General features: G+C 36.8%; 1 protein-coding gene across 3 annotated transcripts in view; it reads left to right on the forward strand.

Moving 5' to 3' along the window:
- cadps2 (Ca++-dependent secretion activator 2) overlaps positions 1 to 22,340 on the forward strand; it is a 219,976-nt gene that overhangs the window by 177,508 nt on the left and 20,128 nt on the right. The window contains exons 18-24 of one of the 3 annotated variants that reach the window (XM_052119448.1): positions 45 to 201; positions 2,547 to 2,688; positions 4,328 to 4,447; positions 16,253 to 16,408; positions 16,879 to 17,026; positions 18,908 to 18,922; positions 21,602 to 21,676. In XM_052119448.1, the coding sequence (XP_051975408.1) occupies positions 45 to 201; positions 2,547 to 2,688; positions 4,328 to 4,447; positions 16,253 to 16,408; positions 16,879 to 17,026; positions 18,908 to 18,922; positions 21,602 to 21,676 (813 nt within the window). The remainder of the gene's footprint in view (positions 1 to 44; positions 202 to 2,546; positions 2,689 to 4,327; positions 4,448 to 16,252; positions 16,409 to 16,878; positions 17,027 to 18,907; positions 18,923 to 21,601; positions 21,677 to 22,340) is intronic. The other 2 variants (XM_052119449.1, XM_052119450.1) reach the window with 2 other exon arrangements.

Below are 22,340 nucleotides of genomic sequence, written 5' to 3' on the forward strand. Positions count from 1 at the left end.
TATTTCAGCGTATGTTCATCTACATGCATGTCTGTGTTTTGCAGGCCTTCTCCTGGTGGCCAGAGGTGATGGCAGAGCACGCCGAGACCTTCCTGTCACTCTACACTGTGGACATGGACGCAGCACTGGTTGTCCAGCAGCAAGACTCCTGGGACAGTTTCCCTCTCTATCAGCTGCTCAACAATTTCCTGCGATCTGACCGTGTGTAGAAAGTGTTTTGTTTTTTTTTGCTCAGTTTTTGGCCACCTTCTAGAAATAAATATAGGTTTAAACAGCGTCCAAAATGTATTGCGATGATCAGATCACAATACCAGTAGCAAACAGGGCCTCTCTCTTTCTCTCTCTCTTTCTCTCCTCCCTCCACCCCGGTCCAAAGCCGTCTCCCGTTTATCCAAAGTTCTGATTGCATGTTTTTACTGCTAAGCGCACTAATTAACACCAGTGTTGTTTTGGAAAACAATCCTTGTTAGGAGAGAAGGTTAACATGCTGTGCTCTGTTATTGTCAACACACTAATTAGTTATCAGTTAGTGGCACTGGAGGGTAAATTATCTCCTCTCATTTGAAAACCTGAATCTTGCAGAAGAGGCCAGTTTTGTGAGACCTCTGAGTTTCCGACATATCCGGAGCACTAGTATCCCATTTCCGTTCTTGTAAACATACAGAAATTATCCTTAATTAATTGATATAATAACATCCCAAACAAAGCTGAAGTTAAAAAGATTCTGTTGCCAGACTGTGACTTCTAATAACACAGACACAGGCTGATTGATCATCATAATGAACTTACTGCTATCAAATAGTAAATTAATGAGAGAAATCTGATGGAAAATGTTGTGGGAATGTGGCGAAAAGTCTTTCAAAGGCATTCTTAAAGTCTAAACGAACCAAAAATGTAATTTTTTACTCACCCTGATGCCAATTCAAACACAAAAAAAGAATTTTTGCAGAATGTTCATGCTGCTCTTTTTCATGCAAATAGTGACCAGGGATGTTTAAGCTCCAGAAAGGGAAAAAAGTACCCTAAAAGTAGTTAATAAGACTAATTTGTTATATTCCAAATCTTCTCAAGCAATACAATAGATTTATGTGACAACCAAACTTAAATGTAAGTCGTTATTCATAGTTAATCATCCCCACTACCATAGCTCTTAAATCTCATTTACAATTGGTAACAAGACACCCCAAAACCGTTGGCTTTTTAACGTATTGGTTTGACATAAGATTTGTGTCTTGTCTTGATGCACCAAGTTTAAACATGCACATGCACAAATTCGTTTTCATAGCTACAGCGAAGGGGAAGGTTTTCAGTGAATAACAACTTCCATTTTGGTCCATTTTCTTACAGAGCTATTGTTCCTATAATGCTGCCAATATGTCAAGATCAGGAGAATCTCTAATAACTGTTCATGATCTTCCCACACATGTGAAGTGCATAATTTTTTTTTAAAACACTCTCATTGTATAGAGCTGCTTAATTACGATGTCAAATACATCATATGTTATTTTTAGGTCTTATAACAACCAAAGCAGGGATTTGTGTCAGAAGTTGTGCGTGCTCATCCGCCGGTTTGCACATGACCAAAAAACATGTGTTTTGACATTGACACTAAATGCTCAAACGAGTTTCATCATTGTTAAATTATTGGGAAATGAGCTCACACACCCATGAGAGTAAAAAGGCTAGTGTTAATGATGAGGAACAGAGAGAGGGGAATTACACTTAATGATGCCTGAGGAGACACACATCTCTCCCGCTCTCTGTCACACACATACACTCACTCTCAGAACACCCCCATTCTTTATGGTGGTCACAAAACCATTTCACAGCAGTCACTTGCTGTTTCCTTCAAAGTGGTTTATTTACATTAAGAGTGTTTACATGTACAACAAAACTGATAACTAAATCAGCTCATTAAAAACTCACACAAAAAAAGCGGTTTAAACAGCCAACCCAAACATGAGAATAATTTACTCAGGCTCATGTCATTCCAAACGTGTATGACTTACTTTCTTATGCAGAGCACAAAAGATGTGTAAATACGCTATGGGGCCATCATTCATGTATTCTACATAAATAGTATATTCGAAATAAGCATAACCCTATAATGTACTTAAGTAATTAAATTAATTGAAAGTCAGTAACTGTAATCTGATTACATGAATTCTTTGACCAAAAGTAATTAGATAACAATTACTAATAACTTTGTAGTTGGATTTAACACACACTGATAATAAAAGTAGTACATGTGACACATGCGTAACATTCCAAGTCTTTTTAAGACATATGATTGGTGTTATTGAGGAACAACTCAAAATGTAAATCATTGTTTAGTGGCAATCTTGCGTTGCACATTCATGATTGCTTCGAGAGAAGTTTGAGTTCTCAAATGACTGTGCATATTCCGTTACATGCAGTTTAGTTAATCCAGTTAATCCATTGCAGTATAGCATTGGGTTTTTTTTTTTTTTCATTATTGCATAGTATTAGTTGCTTGATATCAGTCTTTATGTCCGAAGCATTCATTCATATTTTTGCCTCGCCAGCTCACCTGTGCAATGGAACTTTCCACAAGCATCTGCAGGACCTGTTCATACCTCTGGTGGTGCGATACATCGACCTGATGGAGTCATCAATAGCTCAGTCCATCCACCGTGGCTTTGAGCAGGAGACCTGGCAGTCTGTGAAGTAAGACTACTGAAGACCCCGTTTAACCCAGTCGATCTAACAGTGTTTTTTTCTTTTGAGGTTACTGCTTTTCTATCGATTGACTCTCCTTGCATTCTGTAGAACACAGTGACCTGTTTGTTTTAATGTGTCAGACTATTTCTGCCAAACCAATAACCTCTTTCATGTTGCAGAATGGAAAGATGAATAAGAACTTGAATCCTCTTTGTTGCCGGTAGTCTGTGTATACACCATTTGGAATTGGATGTGAATGAAAACATACAGGCTAATTAGTACTGTATGTTTTAATGTTGTGTACCTGATTGTTAATTATTTAGTCAATGAAACATGTGTTTACATTCACAGGAATATGCTGATACAACCAATAAGCAGCTTGTTCAAAAAGTCACAATGCAAGAAACATGCGTTTAATCGAGATCAAATGGAAATCATCGAATTGTTCTAAGCTTTTGACGTTGACAATGATTAAGCCAGTTAGAATGGCATTAAAGGCAAAAAGCTGTGTGTACTGACTGGTTTATACTTAAACGTTTATGACCTTGCCCTTAATACAATGAACGTTTGCATGCACATTCTTACACCGATTATGCTCAATGTTGGGTAAGTTACTTTAAAAAATAAAAATAAAAAAAAGAATCCACTACAAATGACCCACTACTTATCTAAAATTGTAATAGGATTATAATTGAAAAAGTAATACCATTACTAATTATTTTACTTTTAAGCTAAAACTCAAATTCAAAATGTCTATTTTCATTCATTTCTATTTTCATTGTTGCACACCCTTCAGCTGTCACAGAAACGCAAACAGACATTTGAATTGTATTACACATAAATTAATACAAGTAATGTACTTAAAAGTAATTACGTCCAGTCAGTTACTGTAATCTGATTACAATAATTTAAAATACAATGCGTTACACTACTTTTTGTGCTTACAAGAATTTGATTATAGTAACTAATTACTTGTAATCCAGTTACAACCAATGTAGATTATGCTTAAGCCGATAACGTATTAGGTCACGCAAACACCTTAAATGGTTTTACTTTGTTGCGGTGAGGTCATAAATGTTTTAAACGATAGACACTGGTGTAATTTTTCCCATTACCCCAATTTCATGTTGCATGTAAACACTTTTTCTGCCGTATTTAACGGCTTATCCAATGTGCGCAAGTGTGGTGTGCATGCCGGTTTACGTTTTGATGTCAAAATCAGAAAGCAATCTAATGATTTCAAGTCTCTGGTAAATACACTTTTATTGTGTCATCTGATTTTTTTAATAAACTGATTTTTGGTAGTTATCAACTCCGTTAAAAGCCGTCCAGCTCTACCAGTCGGGTCAGTAGTTCAGATTTCCCCGTTGACGGCTTGTATAAAACATAATGACTTATTGAACGGACTGTCTCTGTCCCTTTCAGCCACATTTTCATTTAAATAAAAATTTGTATGCTGTCTGCTCTGGAAAAAGGTCTGTTTCTGTACTATTTCTGTTTTGGTCAGTACTGTCATTAAGTTTTTCTTCTCTCTGCCACAGAATTTTCTTTCTTTGTTGTCTCTTTATCTGATATCAGTGTACCTTCTTACTCTCCATTTCTCTCATCTCTTTTCTGCTCTTTCCTGCTGTCTAAACTCTGGCAGGACCATAACCAACAATCTACCAAGCGTTCCTCTGCCCAGAGTTCCCAACCTGCCTCTTAACCTCCCACAGATGCCCAGCTTCTCAGCTCCTTCTTGGATGGGGCCACTGTGTGACAGCACGTGTGTATGGGCCAGCTGGGTGCCATCACTACTTACTATTCTTGACATATGCTTATTATAGTTGCAAAGGGTGCGCTCGACTATTTAGAATGTGTCTTTAGCCTGTAAAACCGTGAAAATGACACAAATTATGGGTATATGGGAAAGAGATGCATTTTTAATGCATTTATCCCTTGTGGTAAGACAGTAGTTTTTTCACCAAGTGACACTTCCATTTGGTTTGATATGCCTCTTAAACAATGATATTGCTATAATAAGCATTTTATGGTAGACTTAAAAAAGCACAAGAGAAACTTGCTTTTGCTCACATTGAATTCAGTTTCCAAGGTGTATTACTTAAGGAATAGTTCACCCCAACATTTTTATTCTGTCATAATTTATTCACCCTCATGCCATTCTAGACCCATAGAACAGCATTTGCCTCAGTCACTATTCACTTCCATATCATCTTACTTCCATAAATGAAAGTGAATGGTGCCTGTGGCTGAACGTTTCTTTTTGTGCTCTATAGAAAAAGATGGTGACTAAATAATTACAGAATTTTCATATTTGGGTGAACTTATCCCTTTAATACCCATAACGTGCATCCTATTGTAGATCACATGATTGTTTGAGTCACATGATTTTTAGTAGATTGAGCTTCAAATTTCCATTCTTTCAACAGAGATGTGTTACGATCCTGTTTGCATGAGATTGGTGGTATCGATGTGCTTGCATATGTTGATAGTGTGTGGTAGTGTTTGTTTCTGTGCATTTTGTGCCAAAGTTGTTTGGTAATTGATATGTCCTTGTCAGTGTGTTGGCTTCCCAGGGCTCCAGACTGTGACTAAAATGGAAGAAAATGACAGAAGAAATGTGACAAAAACTAAATATTTGACAGGGCTTTGAAATTTAGTTGACATTGGTGATAGATGGGAACATTTTAATTCCATTGTTTTATTTGAAATCTTTTTTTCAGCCTTTACAAAACCGTTATATGTACTGTATATGCTAATCAAAAACATAGTGATAAAAAGCAATGCCTCATTTTATATCAAATGTACTATAAAAAGAACACTTGAGTGTTGTCCCACTATATTAAAGGGATAGTTCACCCTCTCATCTCATCATTTACTCACCCTCATGCCATCCCAGATGTGTATGACTTTCTTTTGCCTAAAACAAAGATTTTAAATAATATCTCAGCTCCTTTGACCATGCAATGTAAGTGAATGGTGACCAACACTCTCAAGCCCCAAAAAGCACATAAAGGCAGCAAAAAAATAATCCATACTACTCCAGTAGTTTATTCCATGTCTTCCGAAGCCAATCGATAAATTTTTGGGTGAGAACAGACCAGAATGTAACCCATTGTTTACTGTAGATTTTTCCATTGCAGTCTCTAGGCACCATTATAATATCAAGCTTGTTTACACTTCCTAGTGCTTGACGCATGCACAGAGCGCTAGATGGTGCTAGGAAGTGTAATAGAGCGTTAAATCATGATCGCCAAGGAAACTGGTGATGTCAAGATTTATAGGGAAAATTTTGTCACATTTAAGTTAGATTGCAGTAAATTAGATCACTTCAGAGGGCATGGATAGAGTAGAGTCTTATGGATTACTTTATGCTGACTTTATGTGCTTTTTGGTGCTTCAAAGTATTAGTCACCAGTCACTTACATTGTCTAGACCTACAGAGCTGAGATATTCTTCTTAAAATCTTCATTTGTGTTCTGCCGAAGAAAGCCATTCAAATCTGGGATGGCATGAGGGTGAGTAATGCAAATTCCTGTGTACAAACTAGTACTACAACTTCTAACAATGACAAAGCGCACAATTACAAAGTTGCATGCATCCCCATGTGAAATCAACCACTGGAATAAATCCTTAAAATTCATTCTCAAAACAGAACATGGGCATGGATGTTCTTGAGCTTTTATGAGTGATTTGGTAACTAGGCAAATGAAAAGTAATTTAGTTTCATTTCGGGAGCCAGTGGCTCCTCGGTAATTAAGTTTGGAGTCCTGGAGTTTGTGGTTTTTTGCTATAATCACGTGTATCTTTTTTCGATGGGTAAATATAAGTCTAACACCGTTATGCATTTGATTTTACAGCGAACAAGGAATTAATTTGCCAGATATATTGTGAGTACCAGAGACATTTCAGAATTTCACATGCTTTTGTGTTGACTGCTTGGTTTGTGATGCCTGTTTTGTGTCTGTATCCGTTTTGGTATGAATGACAACAAATTCTGCTTTCACTGCAAACTGTTTAAAAGATAATTCACATGGACGTGTGAGTCTCCGTAAACATTCATTTCTCTTCTGAAATGTGGAGAGGCGCCAGGTATCAACGCTTCAATCTGCTGAGCGAGAGAGTGTTTAAACCCGCTGTGAGCATGCGATGTGGTGTGCATCTCACAATATAATAAATAGCAACACTATTTTCTCTCTGCTGTTGGGGGTTATTTGGGTAACACTATATTATAGTGACCTGGTGCGGTCTTTCAAAAAAACAATACAGATCAGATCGAAATACAGGTGAGGAATTTTTGTCATTGTCAGGGACATCAAATGCTATTTTCACAGAGCAACACCACAATGTAGCACAGACATTTATAATAACTGTCCGCTCTGTCGATAAACCGGTTGTAAATGGTGTCACTTCACAATAGAGTTATTATCATTAATGAAAACTAAATGAATGCATCTTCTTTAACTGAAATATAATAAAACATAACATTGGAAAAATTTAATCTAAACTAAAATACATTTTATAAAACGGAAAGTTCAGACTGTATATTCTGAGTGGATGAGCCATGTTGAAGCTGTTGTAAAAAGACAATTCAGTATATTAATGTGCAAAGTTGTTACATTACTTTTGCAACTGTGAGCAGCATACAGGTAATGTGTTAATGAACCATACTACTTAGCGGATGAATTTAATCGTTAACACTTTACAATAAGGTTCCATTTGTTAACTTTCATGAAGGTATCACTTAAAATGAATAATATATTTTTCACATAATTTATTAATCTTTGTTAATGTTAGTTAATAAAAATACAATTGTTAGTTATATTAGTTTATAGTGCATTAACTAATGTTAGCATATACACGTATTTAGAAATTTACATTAACAAAGATTAATAAATGCTGTAAAAGTATTGTTCATTGTTAGTTCATGTTAACTAATGGAACTGTTTTGTAAAGTGTTACCAATTAATGTTAGTTATTAATAACATTGGCGTCTTTTGTCATAGTGCTGTAGCTGTAATAAGCCACTCTAATATTTATAAGCCACTCTAAAATTATCCAAAACTAAAGTGTACACAAATTAATTTAAATATTTGATTCTCTGTATATATATATTTTTTAAGCCTTTACAGTTTGATAACTGAAATGACATACTGATTTCACTGATTTCATTCAGATCACACTAAAGTTATTTTTGTTTATTTTCTTTTGAAACATAAAAAGGGCAGTCTGAAATCACCGTAAGCAGAATAATCAAGACATTTTGTTTACATTTGTAAAAAACATTTTTTGGAGCATTTCAAGAAAATTGTCCTTGCCGCACCACACAACCCTGGCCAAAAATCTGAGAATATTTTAAAAATAATAATAATTATGACTACCACCCCTGGAGTCATGAGTTTGAATCCAGGGCGTACTGAGTGACTCAAGCCAGGTTTCTTAAGCAACCAAATTGGCCCGGTTGCTAGGGAGGGTAGAGTCATATGGGGTAACCTCCATATGATCACTATAATGTGGTTTGCTCTCAGTGGGGTGCATGGTGAGTTGATTGCAGATTGACTGTCTCTGAAGCGGAGGCAACTGAGATTCGTCCTCTACCACCAGGATTGAGGCGAGTCACTACGCCACCACGAGGACTTAGAGCGCATTGGGAATTGGGCATTCCATATTGGAGGAAAATAAAAAATAAATAAATACAAAATAATAATTATAATAATAATAATAAAAAACATTATTTAAACTTTATTTGTCAACATTAAGTGGCTCTAATAAATGTATCAGTATTCACCAAATTTGCTTAAAAATAAACAATTTATCGCATTACCAAAAAATGCCAACCAAATTCACACTTTCGCATATACAGAAATTTGCTGAGAAAGACCCTCATATAAAAATAACTCGATATATAATGATTATACATATTTATATCAATATATAATTATACATAGTTATCTTTAAATATATATATATTTTAGGTGAGTGTATATATATATATATATATATACACTCACCTAAAGGATTATTAGGAACACCATACTAATACTGTGTTTGACCCCCTTTCGCCTACAGAACTGCCTTAATTCTACGTGGCATTGATTCAACAAGGTGCTGAAAGCATTCTTTAGAAATGTTGGCCCATATTGATAGGATAGCATCTTGCAGTTGATGGAGATTTGTGGGATGCACATCCAGGGCACGAAGCTCCCGTTCCACCACATCCCAAAGATGCTTTATTATACAGTGAACTCATTGTCATGTTCAAGAAACCAATTTGAAATGATTCGAGCTTTGTGACATGGTGCATTATCCTGCTGGAAGTAGCCATCAGAGGATGGGTACATGGTGGCCATAAAGGGATGGACTTGGTCAGAAACAATGCTCAGGTAGGCCGTGGCATTTAAACGATGCCCAATTGGCACTAAGGGGCCTAAAGTCTGCCAAGAAAACATCCCCCACACCATTACACCACCACCACCAGCCTGCACAGTGGTAACAAGGCATGAGGGATCCATGTTCTCATTCTGTTTACGCCAAATTCTGACTCTACCATCTGAATGTCTCAACAGAAATCGAGACTCATCAGACCAGGCAATATTATTCCAGTCTTCAACTGTCCAATTTTGGTGAGCTCTTGCAAATTGTAGCCTCTTTTTCCTATTTGTAGTGGAGATGAGTGGTACCCGGTGGGGTCTTCTGCTGTTGTAGCCCATCCGCCTCAAGGTTGTGCGGCTTCACAAATGCTTTGCTGCATACCTCGGTTGTAACGAGTGGTTATTTCAGGCAAAGTTGCTCTTCTATCAGCTTGAATCAGTCGGCCCATTCTCCTCTGACCTCTAGCATCAACAAGGCATTTTCGCCCACAGGACTGCCGCATACTGGATGTTTTTCCCTTTTCACACCATTCTTTGTAAACCCTAGAAATGGTTGTGTATGAAAATCCCAGTAACTGAGCAGATTGTGAAATAGTCAGACCGGCCCGTCTGGCACCAACAACCATGCCACACTCAAAATTGCTTAAATCACCTTTCTTTCCCATTCTGACATTCAGTTTGGAGTTCAGGAGATTGTCTTGACCAGGACCACACCCCTAAATGCATTGAAGCAACTGCCATGTGATTGGTTGATTAGATAATTGCATTAATGAGAAATTGAACAGGTGTTCCTAATAATCCTTTAGGTGAGTGTGTATATATATATATATATATATATATATATATATATATATATATATATATAAATATTCAGAGCAGAAGAGTTAATCATTGATAAGACAATACAAAAAGTTGCTTTAGAATACAATGTATTGTTTACTACCATATTATTGATCATAAGACAATCATTGGCACACAGTTCACAGCAATCCATTTCACAAGTGAATTTGTTAATCAGTTGGAGATTTATTATGAGGACTTGTTTAAGGGCCCGTCAATTTACACCTGCGTCAGACATCTCAGGTGTGTTGCGTCATAAACACAAAATATTTAAATCACTGTGTCAAGTTAAATATAGTTTAATACTCAATTTTAAACACATCTTGAAATCCCTAAGATCGCATTTGCGCTCCTTCAAGTGTTCTGAACGCAAGAACGTAACGTATGTTTGTCTTGTTTTGCAAGTGTTTTCTTCACTGTATAAACTGTGCGTTGCTCATACAGCTGAAATTTCACTTACTGCCCTCTGGAGTAAACAGGTGGTACTACAAGCTTGCATTTCTCAGGAATCTTCCTTATTACGGTCCGTGGGCATGCGATTAATTGCGTACATTTTTTTTGCGCATTATTTTTTTGTTAAATTCATCGCACTGAATTAACGTGTTAAATCGACAGCCCTAATATATATATATATAATATGAAAAAAATGTAATGACCGAATAATCGTGATTTAAAATTGAGCAAAAATCATTTTAACCATTTTTGTGCAAACCGACCACCTGCTTCACAAGAGAACTTCTGTCAGCTAAGAGAGCTTAAAAACATCTGAAAGTTAAATTAGATCCTTCTTCATTAGTGCAAAGAGTGTGAACTGCAAAAGCACACCAGCTTTCAGGCCTGAAACACTGTCTGTAGCGGGTGTAGTCCTGTGGGTGTCTGTCAGAGGGGACTGCGGTTAGCTGGTTGTTAGATTCAACCCCCCCCCCCCCGGGAGTCCCTTCATCAGGCGAGAAACTCGTCCATTTGTTCAACCCGCCGCTTTCCTCTGCTCATGCAAGCTTGAGGCGGAGGTGCAGACCCCCAAGGGGGCCCTTACGGACCTTACTGCCGATAATTAATCGAGTGGGAGATTTTGCTCGCCCCTTTTAATTGCACAGTGGACTTTGCCAAACGATTTCTATTCCCAGACTGCCACTTTTGAAGGTAACAGTCTTTTAACAGCAAATGGAATGAGTGCCCTTTTTCCATTGCCGGGCGTTTGGCTCCGTACACTTGAACAGTGCTTGCGTGAGCCCCTACTGTGTGTTGCCATGTTAACTGCAGTTGACACGGCGATGTCACTCCATCTGTCTCGATTGGCGTAGATTTCTTGAGCCTCATCAAACCCTATGGAGTCTGCACACAACATCAGTTGATATCGCTCTCAGTCTAGACACTCTGCGGCTTGTGAAACAACTATTGCTAGACAGACTACCAGTGCTGTCTGCTACAGTTTAGTCAGCTTGGTGCAAGCTTACCTGTTTTATCTCTGAAGCCTGTTTATATATTTGAATGTGCATTTTGGATTTACAATGTCAGGGTGTTTTCACCCTTATTTAACACTAATTAAAGTAGCCAAACTCAAACCCTTTTTTTAATTTATTTTTTTATATAAAAATTATTCACACTGTCCCTGGCCCTAAACGTGTGCTCAGACTTTATTTTGGTCCATTTTAGTTGTGATCAGGGGCCAGATTCATGAAACGTTATTAAGAAGAACATTCTTGTTAACCATTTTCTTCTTAATTTCTAACTTAAGAAAAAAGTTAAGAATATTTTGTATCCCAAAATAAAAAAACTTCTTAAAGTTCTTAGCTTTTTTTTAAGATTGTTATTAGAAGAACAAGAATAAGAAGAATTGAAATTCTTGAGGAAAAAAAAAGAAAATGTAATAAATTGTCATAAAAAACATCTTAAAGTTAAGATAACCTCACAGTTGTCTTAAATACCAAAAGGTAGTCTATTATGTTTTATGACTGGGTTGTTTCAAATGTGACGCGTTCTATCATGTTGATTCGGAAGCTGCAATGAGCTGTTTATGTGATTTTAGATGAAAAAAAATTTGTACATTTTATCATAAAATTCAAACAATAAATGTTGTTTTGAAGCTTCTTAGTGTGGTGACCAATCATGCTAGTCAATTCAAACGCATAGCCATACCTGTCAACACTCCCCTTTTTCCCGGGACTCTCCCGTATTTCACACCCATCTTCTGCCTCCCTCCCGTTTTGTTATTTTTCCAGGGAAACTTCCATAATTTGTATGGCCCAAACATCCCCACATTAAATTACAATGACATGATTTGTATGTTGCCCCTGCCATCCAGCAACACCCACCCCTACCCCCAGCTCAGAGGTCTCCCGGATTTTGGTACCCAAATGTTGACAGGTATGTGCATAGCGCTCTCCCTCGCAATTATATAGATGCATAATAATAATTAGAAAGCTGAGATTGTCCTCTGCCGTTTTCCTTGCAGTAATTTTCTCAACAAGAACTTCCAGCTCTTGTCTACTGAAGTTTTTTTTTTTTTTTTTGCTCCATGCCAAATTAAAAGTTGTCAAATGGTTACCAGCAAGTAAATTCACCTTTGACAGTTAATGTGGTTAAACTACCATATATCACACACTTTACAATTACAGCATTGCTTGCTACTTAAAAAAGGTTATTAGATAGATACTGTTGAAGTCAGAAGTTTACATACACCTTAGCCAAATACATTTAAACTCAGTTTTTAACTGTAGAAAACATTCCCTGTCTTAGGTCAGTTAAGATCACTACTTTATTTTGTGAAATGTCAGAATAATAGTAGAGAGAATTATTTGTTTCAGCTTTTATTTCTTTCATCACATTCCCAGTGGGTCAGAATTTTACATACACTTTGTTAATATTCAGTAGCATTGCCTTTAAATTCTTTAACTTTGGGTCAAATATTTTGGGGAGCCTTCCACAAGCTTCTCATAATAAGTTTCTGGAATTTTGGCCCATTCCTCCAGACCGAACTGGTGTAACTGAGTCAGGTTTGTAGGCCTCCTTGCTCGCACACGCTTTTTCAGTTCTGCCCACAAATTTTCTGTTGGATTGAGGTCAGGGATTTGTGATGGCCACTCCAATAGCTTGACTTTGTTGTCCTTAAGCCATTTTGCCACAACTTTGGAGGGTATGCTTGTGGTCATTGTCCATTTGGAAGACCCATTTGCGACCAAGCTTTAAATTCCTGGCTGATGTTTTGAGATGTTGCTTCAATATATCCACACAATTTTCCTTCCTCATGATGCCATCTATTTTGTAAAGTGCACCAGTCCATCCTGCAGCAATGCACCCCCACAACATGATGCCTATGCTTCACGGTTGGGATGTATTCTTCGGCATGCAAGCCTCACCCTTGTTCCTCTAAACATAACAATGGTAATTATGGCCAAACAGTTCAAATTTTGTTTCATTAGACCAGAGGACATTTCCCCAAAAAGTAAGATATTTGTCCCCATGAGCACTTGCAAACTGTAGTCTGGCTTTTTTATGGCGGTGTAGCGAATCAGCTCTATGAAATATTAATAATCAATCATAACTTGTTATAATCGATTATGAATATTTGGATCAGTTAATCGGGTTAACTTGATGTAGCTACATTAACATTACAACCAAATACTCGGTTCATCCCGTGAACACTCAATATTGGTTATTAATTAATTAATTAATAGAAATGTACATTTCCGGGCATGGGAAATGTCTTTCTTACTAAGTATTAAGAGCAAGTAGTCAAAATCTATGATTAGTGACTTTAGATATGAGCTTGAGACACAGACAACTTTACGTGTGACATGAACAAGACTTTATTAATTAGACTAAACATTTAAACTACTCTAACATACATATACATACATGCATACAGTTTACCAAGGGAAAGAGGGCTGAAGCAGAATACAGGAAGGCAAGAAGTTATAGCATTGTTTGAAGTTCAGCAGATCAACAGCCTGAGCAAACCATCATATTAGTTCTGACACGCCTTTTTAGAAAGGGGTAAGGATACTTAATGTATCAAATAATGAGACTAAGTTTGATACTTGCATGTCCCATTTGAATTAAACTGTCCTGATGCAATTTGTTGAGGCTCCAGTTGATCTTTGATGATGTTGTCTTGATGAGAGAGAACCAGTGGGAGTCAGAGGATCTTTGGTGAATGGAAAGACAAGGCCGTAGCCTGGCGCACACTTGGGAGTCCTTGGGGGCCTTCTAGTTCAGCATCATCTTCTCAGGAAGGACCAAGAGAGTAAGAGAGCATGAGGCTCAGAGAGCTAAGAGAGGGCTAAGAGGACCAGAAAGCAAGAGGACAAGAAGCAAGAGAGAGAGAAGGGCCAGTGTGGATGCAATTTATAACCTTAGAAAACGTGTCCCACCTCTCATTGGCTCGACCAATAAGAAGGGTGGAAGTTCCAGGCGGGAATTTGGTTTATTGCTCTTTGTTCTAAGGGTGCTCATTGCATGTGCACCCTGGAGGGGTGGTAGCCGATGAAGAAACTAGGAAATATTCTTGTAATACTAATATGTTGTTGTTATCGACATATCATGTACACAGTCATTTCAATCTTCAAAATACCAAGTTATAGAGACCAAATATGCCACACATATGATTTCGGTTAACCATAGTATGCAAAGTCTGAAACATTAACCCATTAGAGTTTGCAAGAAAACATAGACCAAACAACATAAAGGAAAATCATGAGATGGAACATTAGATACATGTCAATACATTTATCACATGGATATATATATAGAATATATAGGATTAAAAGGGTTCATTTCTCCTTCTCAGTAAGAATTAAGTGAGAGTCAGCACTCTCTGAACATTCCTTTGGAGGTCGTAAAAGTCTCCTTATCAGCCCTGTAACCTGAGACTTGGTTCTGCCAGGGTGTTCGTTTCATTTGGGATGTTAGTTTCGGAGGAGTTTCATAGACCTTTGTATATAATGAATAATTAGTGTGTGTCTGGTTGGTCCAGACCCTACAGCGGTTTTGGAGCAGTGGCTTCTTCCTTACTGAGCAGCCTTTCTGTTATGTTGTTATTGGACTTGTTTTACTGTGGATATAGATACTTGTCTACCTGTTTCCTCCAGCATCTTCACAAGGTCCTTTGCTTTTGTTCTGGGATTGATTTGCACATTTCGCACCAAACTACTTTCATCTCTAGGAGACTGAATGTGTCTCCTTCCTGTGTGGTATGATGGCTGCATGGTCCCATGGTGTTTATACTTGCATTCTATTGTTTGCACAGATGAACATGGTACCTTCATGCATTTGGAAATTGCTCCCAAGGATGAACCAGACTTGTGGAGGTCCACAGTTGTTTTCTGAGGTATTGGCTGATATCTTTTGATTTCCCCATGATGTCAAGCAAAGAGGCACTGAGTTTGAAGGTAGGCCTTAAAATACATCCACAGGTACACCTCCAATTCAGTACAACTCCTATTAGAAGCTAATTAACAAAAGGCTTGACATAATTTTCTGGAATTTTCCAAGCTGCTTAAAGGAACAGTTAACTTAGTGTATGTAAACTTCTGACCCAATGGAATTGTAATATAATCATTACACTGATGCACACTTCACAACAGCGTTTCATTTCAGTGAACAAATGACGGAGAAAGGAATTCTTAATGCTATTTGATGTACAAAACAAGCCTAGATGGGACTTGTGATAGAAATCAAGTATTTTTCAGCCTAGGTAAGGCACATTTTAATGACCACAGAAGCACGTCATGTCTTAGCTATCACCAAAACACAGAAGACATTTTTGTGTGCAATTGCTTTTCATGTTGAGTTCAAAGCGGCGCTTGATGCTGGCGCTGACACCCTGACGTGAATCATGTATGCGGCTTCACAATTGCTGTTACAAAGCTAATAGCCACAGTCCACCGGCAGATTAGTATTGCGGAGGATGAGAGTTTAAGATATTTAATGCCCATTGCATTGAAAATCCAACCTATGTGGAGACTAGTTCTTTCAATTAGTCAAACTCCCACTGATACTTTGGAAAACATTTAATGTTACTTGAATTGGTACTATTCTAGTGCATTTCTATATTTATACTGTTGAACTCTTTGTTTGGAAAATGTTAATAAAGCATTATGTTGTTACATATTGTTTTGTTTTCCTAAGATAGAAATAAATGCATTTTTCCAGGAAAATAAGTATATGTAGTGTAAAATGTCAGCACTTTTACAGTTTTAAATTTTATGTTTGTACTATGTATTTGCAGTGGCATCTGCAGACAGAGAAATATCTATAGAGAAATTAGTCATACATAAAAATTCTGCTTTCCTAAGTCAGAGCTAAGATCATTCATATGCTGCATGACATTTCACGTGCATTTTTTTTGTTTTCCTCAGTAATGGCTCAGCCACATCCGAAGATCTGTTTTGGAAGCTGGATGCTCTTCAGATGTTTGTGATGGACTTGCATTGGCCAGAGCCAGAGTTTGCCCAACATCTGGAGCAGAGGCTCAAACTCATGGCCAGTGATATGATGGAGGCCTGTGTTAAAAGGTTGGCTGTTTAAGAACAAATAAATAGTTGCCCTTTTAAAGGAATAGTTCACACAATTTGTTTTATTGCATTATCATTTACTTACCCTCATGTCATTCAAAACCCATATGACTTTCTTTCTTCCTTGGAACACAAAAGGAGAAATTCTGACGAAGTACGGGTCACTAATTTCAGTGCAGTTATAAATGAATGGGGATCAGAGCTTTCAAACTTTAAAAAAATACGCGAAAGCAACATGAAATTTCCATAAGCTTACATTTTGGTCTGTTCCTCACACAAAGCTATTGTATGACTTCGGAAGACTTATGTTTATATAATGCACAACTTTCATTGTAAGGGCATGGAAAAAAGCGACCAGTACACTCTACAGAATTTCTCCTTTTGTGTTCCACTTAAGACTGTGATCTTAAAATCATAAGGTTTGGAACAACAACAGCATGAGTAAATGTGTCTTCATCTCTTATATGCAGGACCAAAACTGCCTTTGACTCAAAGATGCAGAAGTCAAGCAAATCCACTGATTTCCGCATCCCCTTGTCAGTGTGCACAATGTTTAATGTTCTCATGGATGCCAAAAAGCAGTGCTCCAAGCTTTGTGTTCTTGACCAAGGTCAGGAGGTACGTCACAATCATACAAGGTCTATTTGAGCATTAATCTTTACCTTGGTAAACGACTTATGAACATTATATATCTGATGAAACATGTGGTCTGTTAAATTGAGAACAAGAAGTTGAAAACAAGATTAAGAACATGCTAAATGCGGTCATTCAATTAGGAGGCACACATTGGATGTTTGAAATGCTGAGGCATTGCTGTCAAACTGGTAAAGATGCATTTATCATTTTCTCTCTTTATATCTCATACTTGATTTTGAGCTGAACTACCACATGTTATCAGTTTGTCTGAATTACTTGTATTACTTTTAGTTGGGCAATATTATCATCTCTTTCCCTGCCTTGAAATAAGTCTTGACGATAAAGGCCTTGAATAAATCACTTGAAAGTGTTACTCTAAGCTTAAGCACTTTTTAAAAAAAGCTTTAAATACAACAAATAGCTTTAAAAACAACAAACAAATCAACTGAAATATACATCTGTAACACCTGCAATGACTTTTTCACATTTTCACTGGTCAATAGTTTGCATCCCTGTTTGATAAAAGTTGAAGAATGTTTCTAAAAGAAATTCCTCTACCAAGATATGATTTATTCTGGATTTTAATACCACACTTGAATTACCTTATTTCTTTGTATTAGAGCACATATATTAGGTCCTCCTGCTACACAGGCCTTGAAGAAACCACATTCAAACTCCTTTTTACAGAACTGCCATTTTAATCTAAAAAAAGCAGCAACCAAGCCAGGCCAATAGCAGCACATACTGTAGCCTGTAAATAATTTAATGTACAATTATAATCTTATGTAAAATGCTTCATATAGGGTCTAGTTTATTCCCTTTTTATCTCTATGTGGATAATCAACTAAAGTTCACACAGCAGTTCATTAAAAGTGATGTGTAATTTGAAACACTTTATCCAATCTCAGCTTATTTGCACCTAAATTGCACCATACTGTTTTTGCAGCATCTCACAAAGGAGTTTTACACAGGCATTTTCTGAACAAAATGTGAAAATATAATTCATTTTGCAGATCATTTTAGCACCACTGGTGATACAGAAATTACACACTTCACCTTCAAACAGTATCTGATACTCAAACTTCTCAGATGGCAATTTATAATTTAAAGTCTAAACTATAAATGACTCCAAACTTCAAAGAAATAGTTCACCCAAAAATTTAAATTCTTTCATCATTTACTCACCCTCATGCCGTCCCAGGTGTGTATGACTTTCTTTCTTCTGCTGAACACAAACAAATATCTTTAAAAGTATGACTGAGCTCTGTTGGTCCATACAATGCAAGTTAATGGTGACCAGAACTTTCAAGCTCAAAAAGCACATAAAGGAAGGATAAAAGTTATCCATACGACTCCAGTGGTTTAATTCATGTATTCTGAAGTGATATGATAGGTGTGGGTGAGAAACAGATAAATATTTAAATCATATTTACTATCAATCTCCACATTCACTTTCACATTCTTGTATTTTTGGCGATTCACGTTCATCGACATAATATTGATCTGTTTCTCACCCACACCTATTATATTGCTTCTGAAGATATGGATTTACCATGATTTTGTGCTTCAGAAATTAAAGTGGCAGCGTCATTTTATATTCAGTAAATTCTCAATCACATTTCATATTTATTCTCCCCTCTCAAATGAGCCAGTTTGGTAGATTTTGTGTTGCTTTTATTTATTGCCTTTTTTACATTTTACATAATGATCACATATTTACTATGTACCTTTTGGCTGTCTTCAAGATTCAGCATGATTCAACCCACCTCTAAGATTCTTTTCTATTCATGTCTGTTTTTCTTTGTGTTTGTTGTCTTTCTTTGACTCATTCCCTCATGTGCTGCACTATTGCATGAACCCAAGGTTGACCAACAGTGGGTAAGTGTTCAGTCCAACAGTTTGATGTTCAAATAAGCAGAGAGAGAATACAATATGTGCAAATAACTTAATAGGTTAACTCTTACACTGAAAACATTTGGAATGAGGTTTACTTAAAAAATATAGGAAACAATTTCTACCCAAAAATTGCTAGAAAATTTAACAGACAATATTTTCTAGTAACAGCTACACAATTCTTGGTGGCTTTAATTATAAATTCTCAAGTAAAGTTTACTTTGTAATACTCTTTGTAATTGACTTCAAGTCAATTTTACTCCCTACGAGTTAGTACATTTTACTTGTATTAAGTAAATGCAATGTAACACTGAATTAAGCTATGCTTTTAAAAGTGTACTAACATTTAAATGCTTTTTTTAATGTACTTAGCCATTAAGCACATGACACGTAAAAGCCTTGCACAGGGAAGCTTAATGCATGCTATGTAGTCTATAAGACAACATCACCTTAATTGAATGGCAATAGAAACAAGATCCAGAGCTGCGCATGCAGACCTCAACACTTGGTGCACAAAACACAATGATGGGAACGATCAACAGATCATTTATTTTGATCATGAAAGGATAATTCAAGCTCATTAAGTATTCAAGCCCGGTGCATGCTGGGAACACCAGCTAAGAAAGGTTAAGTAAAATGTACTTTCATTTATCTGTGAAATTTACTCAAATTAAAAAAATGAATATGACAAGGTTTTTTACTTTAGGATTGATACATGATCATGAATAATATTTACTTATAAAACAGAGCATTCATTTTTACATGTTTGAATTGAGTACAAATGTGGAATTTACTTTACGCTTTAACTTGTTTAATGTAGAAAGTACTTCACCACAACATTTTTTTTCATAAGTAGTGTATAAACATACTTATGTGTTAGTTTAATTTAATCAGGGATGCAAACTGCTCACCTCTCAGCTAAAGACACTTTTTCTGAAGCTAATGTGCCCAATTTGTTTGGTACAATTTTCTAGATTTTCCTTATTGAAATCACTTGAAAGTGTTACTCTAAGCTTAAGCACTTTTTAAAAAAAGCTTTAAATACAACAAATAGCTTTAAAAACAACAAACAAATCAACTGAAATATACATCTGTAACACCTGCAATGACTTTTTCACATTTTCACTGGTCAATAGTTTGCATCCCTGTTTGATAAAAGTTGAAGAATGTTTCTAAAAGAAATTCCTCTACCAAGATATGATTTATTCTGGATTTTAATACCACACTTGAATTACCTTATTTCTTTGTATTAGAGCACATATATTTATTAAAGCTTTTAAAATGAAAGTATCTTTCTTTCTCTCTTTCTGTTATGGCATAATCCTCCTCTCTATATGGTCTAAATTCTGCCATCATAATTGACACTATTTTCCAGTCCTAACCAAAAAACGTGCTTATTGTTTGTTTTTATCTATACTGAGATTTAATGTCTGTGGACTCACACGGCAAGATGGTTCAACTGTTATGAGAAAAAAACCACTTTTATTTCCACCTACTTCTTAGTGTTGGGTCAAAAGGCATCTTTTAGTACTCAGACGATTTTTCTGTCACAAGGAATTGAATGTAATGGCCATAAGTGTGCGCTGTGTTGTTTGTGAAAGACTTCGTTTAAAAACAAAGAAAAGATTGTTTTCCCCGAGTTTGCCTGCAGCTTTATTTCAAAATACAAGGTTACGCTTTATAAACCGCCATGCCGCTGAAGTGACTCTGAAGTGGATGACTACCAGATAAATGTTTTCAAAAGACATTATTGTTCTTTTGGTTTTCACACACAGCAAAGACCTCCCTATTTAATCTGTTCTAATGCAAAAAAGAGCCCTTGCAGTTTCGCCGAATAAAAAGCAAACATGGAAGTGTTAATTGAGGTAAAAAGTCCTCAAGATTCTCCTATAATGCCATTTATGAAAAAACTGCCATTTTGTGCACTGGAAAAAAAAAAGGGGAGGGGGGGGGGGGGCAGAAGAAAATTAGGGCTGCTGACAGTGACCTCTTAGCACCCTCAGTTTGTCACCGATCTGCACGTATTGTTGTTAGAAATTTTTAATTTGGTTGTCCTTTAGATTCACTTTGAATGGGCATTGTTGGCTGAGATGAACTCCTACTTGCCTCGCATGCAGCAAAGGCATCTATTCAATGCTACCAAATGGATGCTCGCTCTCTTTCTCTCTCTCTGTCGTCTTCTCTCACACACAGCCCCCATCCTTTGCTTTCTCCTTCTCCCTTTCCCTCTCGCTGTTTCGACAGAATAGGTGAATAAGACTTATCAGACACGAAATTGTCGATTAATTGAATGTAGTGTGAGCCTTTGGTCACCGCAGCTGGACGGGTTCTTTAGAAAAACGCAAGGCTACCCTAATTGTGGCCCACACAAAAAGTATCCTTCACATTCCTTTGCCCTAAATGAGAGAAGGAATTCCATTCATTGGCATAATGGGCCTAATAGCTGCTTAACTCAGCCCTATTACCTGGAAGGATTTTTCTCTCTCCTGGAATATGTATTTGTGAGAGGATGTTCTTTTAGGAAGGTTTGCGATCCATTTAGCCATTTCTCTCATGGTGCTCTAGCCAAAGTTTCTGCCAATCAGATTTGTTTGTATTTTGTGTTGAGAGCCTGTCATATATCTTTAAGTTTTTCCTCCCCATCCCCTTCTTCTATGTCTACAGCAACAGTACCACACAAAAATCGATGTCCTGATCGATGAGGCCTTTAAGGAAATGATCTCCTCCTTGGTCTCAAAGGTATTCCCTTCAGCCATTGTCTCGCATCTCTTTGAGTTTTGGCTTTTACCCATTCTTTTCTGCTGGCCTTCACTGTGAGCCACTGACTCGAAACACTTTGGAGTGAATGAGTATTTCAGGAAATGTTATATGGCATTTTTTTGTTTAAAAATGCTCAGTTAAAGGGATAGTTCACCCAAAAATTGCAAACTGATCTCATGAATTTTTGTGACCATATAAAAAAAATTGCTAAACTAAAATTGTGTGCTTCATTACACGTTTGGCTGCAGTTTCCCAGTGAAATAGAGTGAAATTATGTTATAATCAGATAAGGTCTTTAAGGTGAATATTAGATTGAGGTTTTAATGAGTGAAGCGTACCTCCCTAACCTAAACATTCTCTTTCTAAACGTTCTCAGAAAGATAAATTAGACGTAAACAAAACAGACAGCCTTACTCTAAAACTAACCGAAAGTGTTCAAAAAGATAAATGTGAGGTGAAGGAAATGTACGTCCTTACCCTTAACCTAACCAATGTTTTAAAAGCACATTCAACAACTTTCTAAAGGAACCATGCCATATGTCGCTTCTATGATACTTTCGCTTAACTTTCACTTGGCATCCTTGGCTGGGTTTGAGGTTCGGTCTGAGAGCCTCAAACCCAGCTCAGGTGAGCTATTATGCAG

Source organism: Xyrauchen texanus, chromosome 46 (genome assembly GCF_025860055.1).
Source record: "Xyrauchen texanus isolate HMW12.3.18 chromosome 46, RBS_HiC_50CHRs, whole genome shotgun sequence".
In the NCBI taxonomy this organism is placed as follows: Eukaryota; Metazoa; Chordata; class Actinopteri; order Cypriniformes; family Catostomidae; genus Xyrauchen; species Xyrauchen texanus.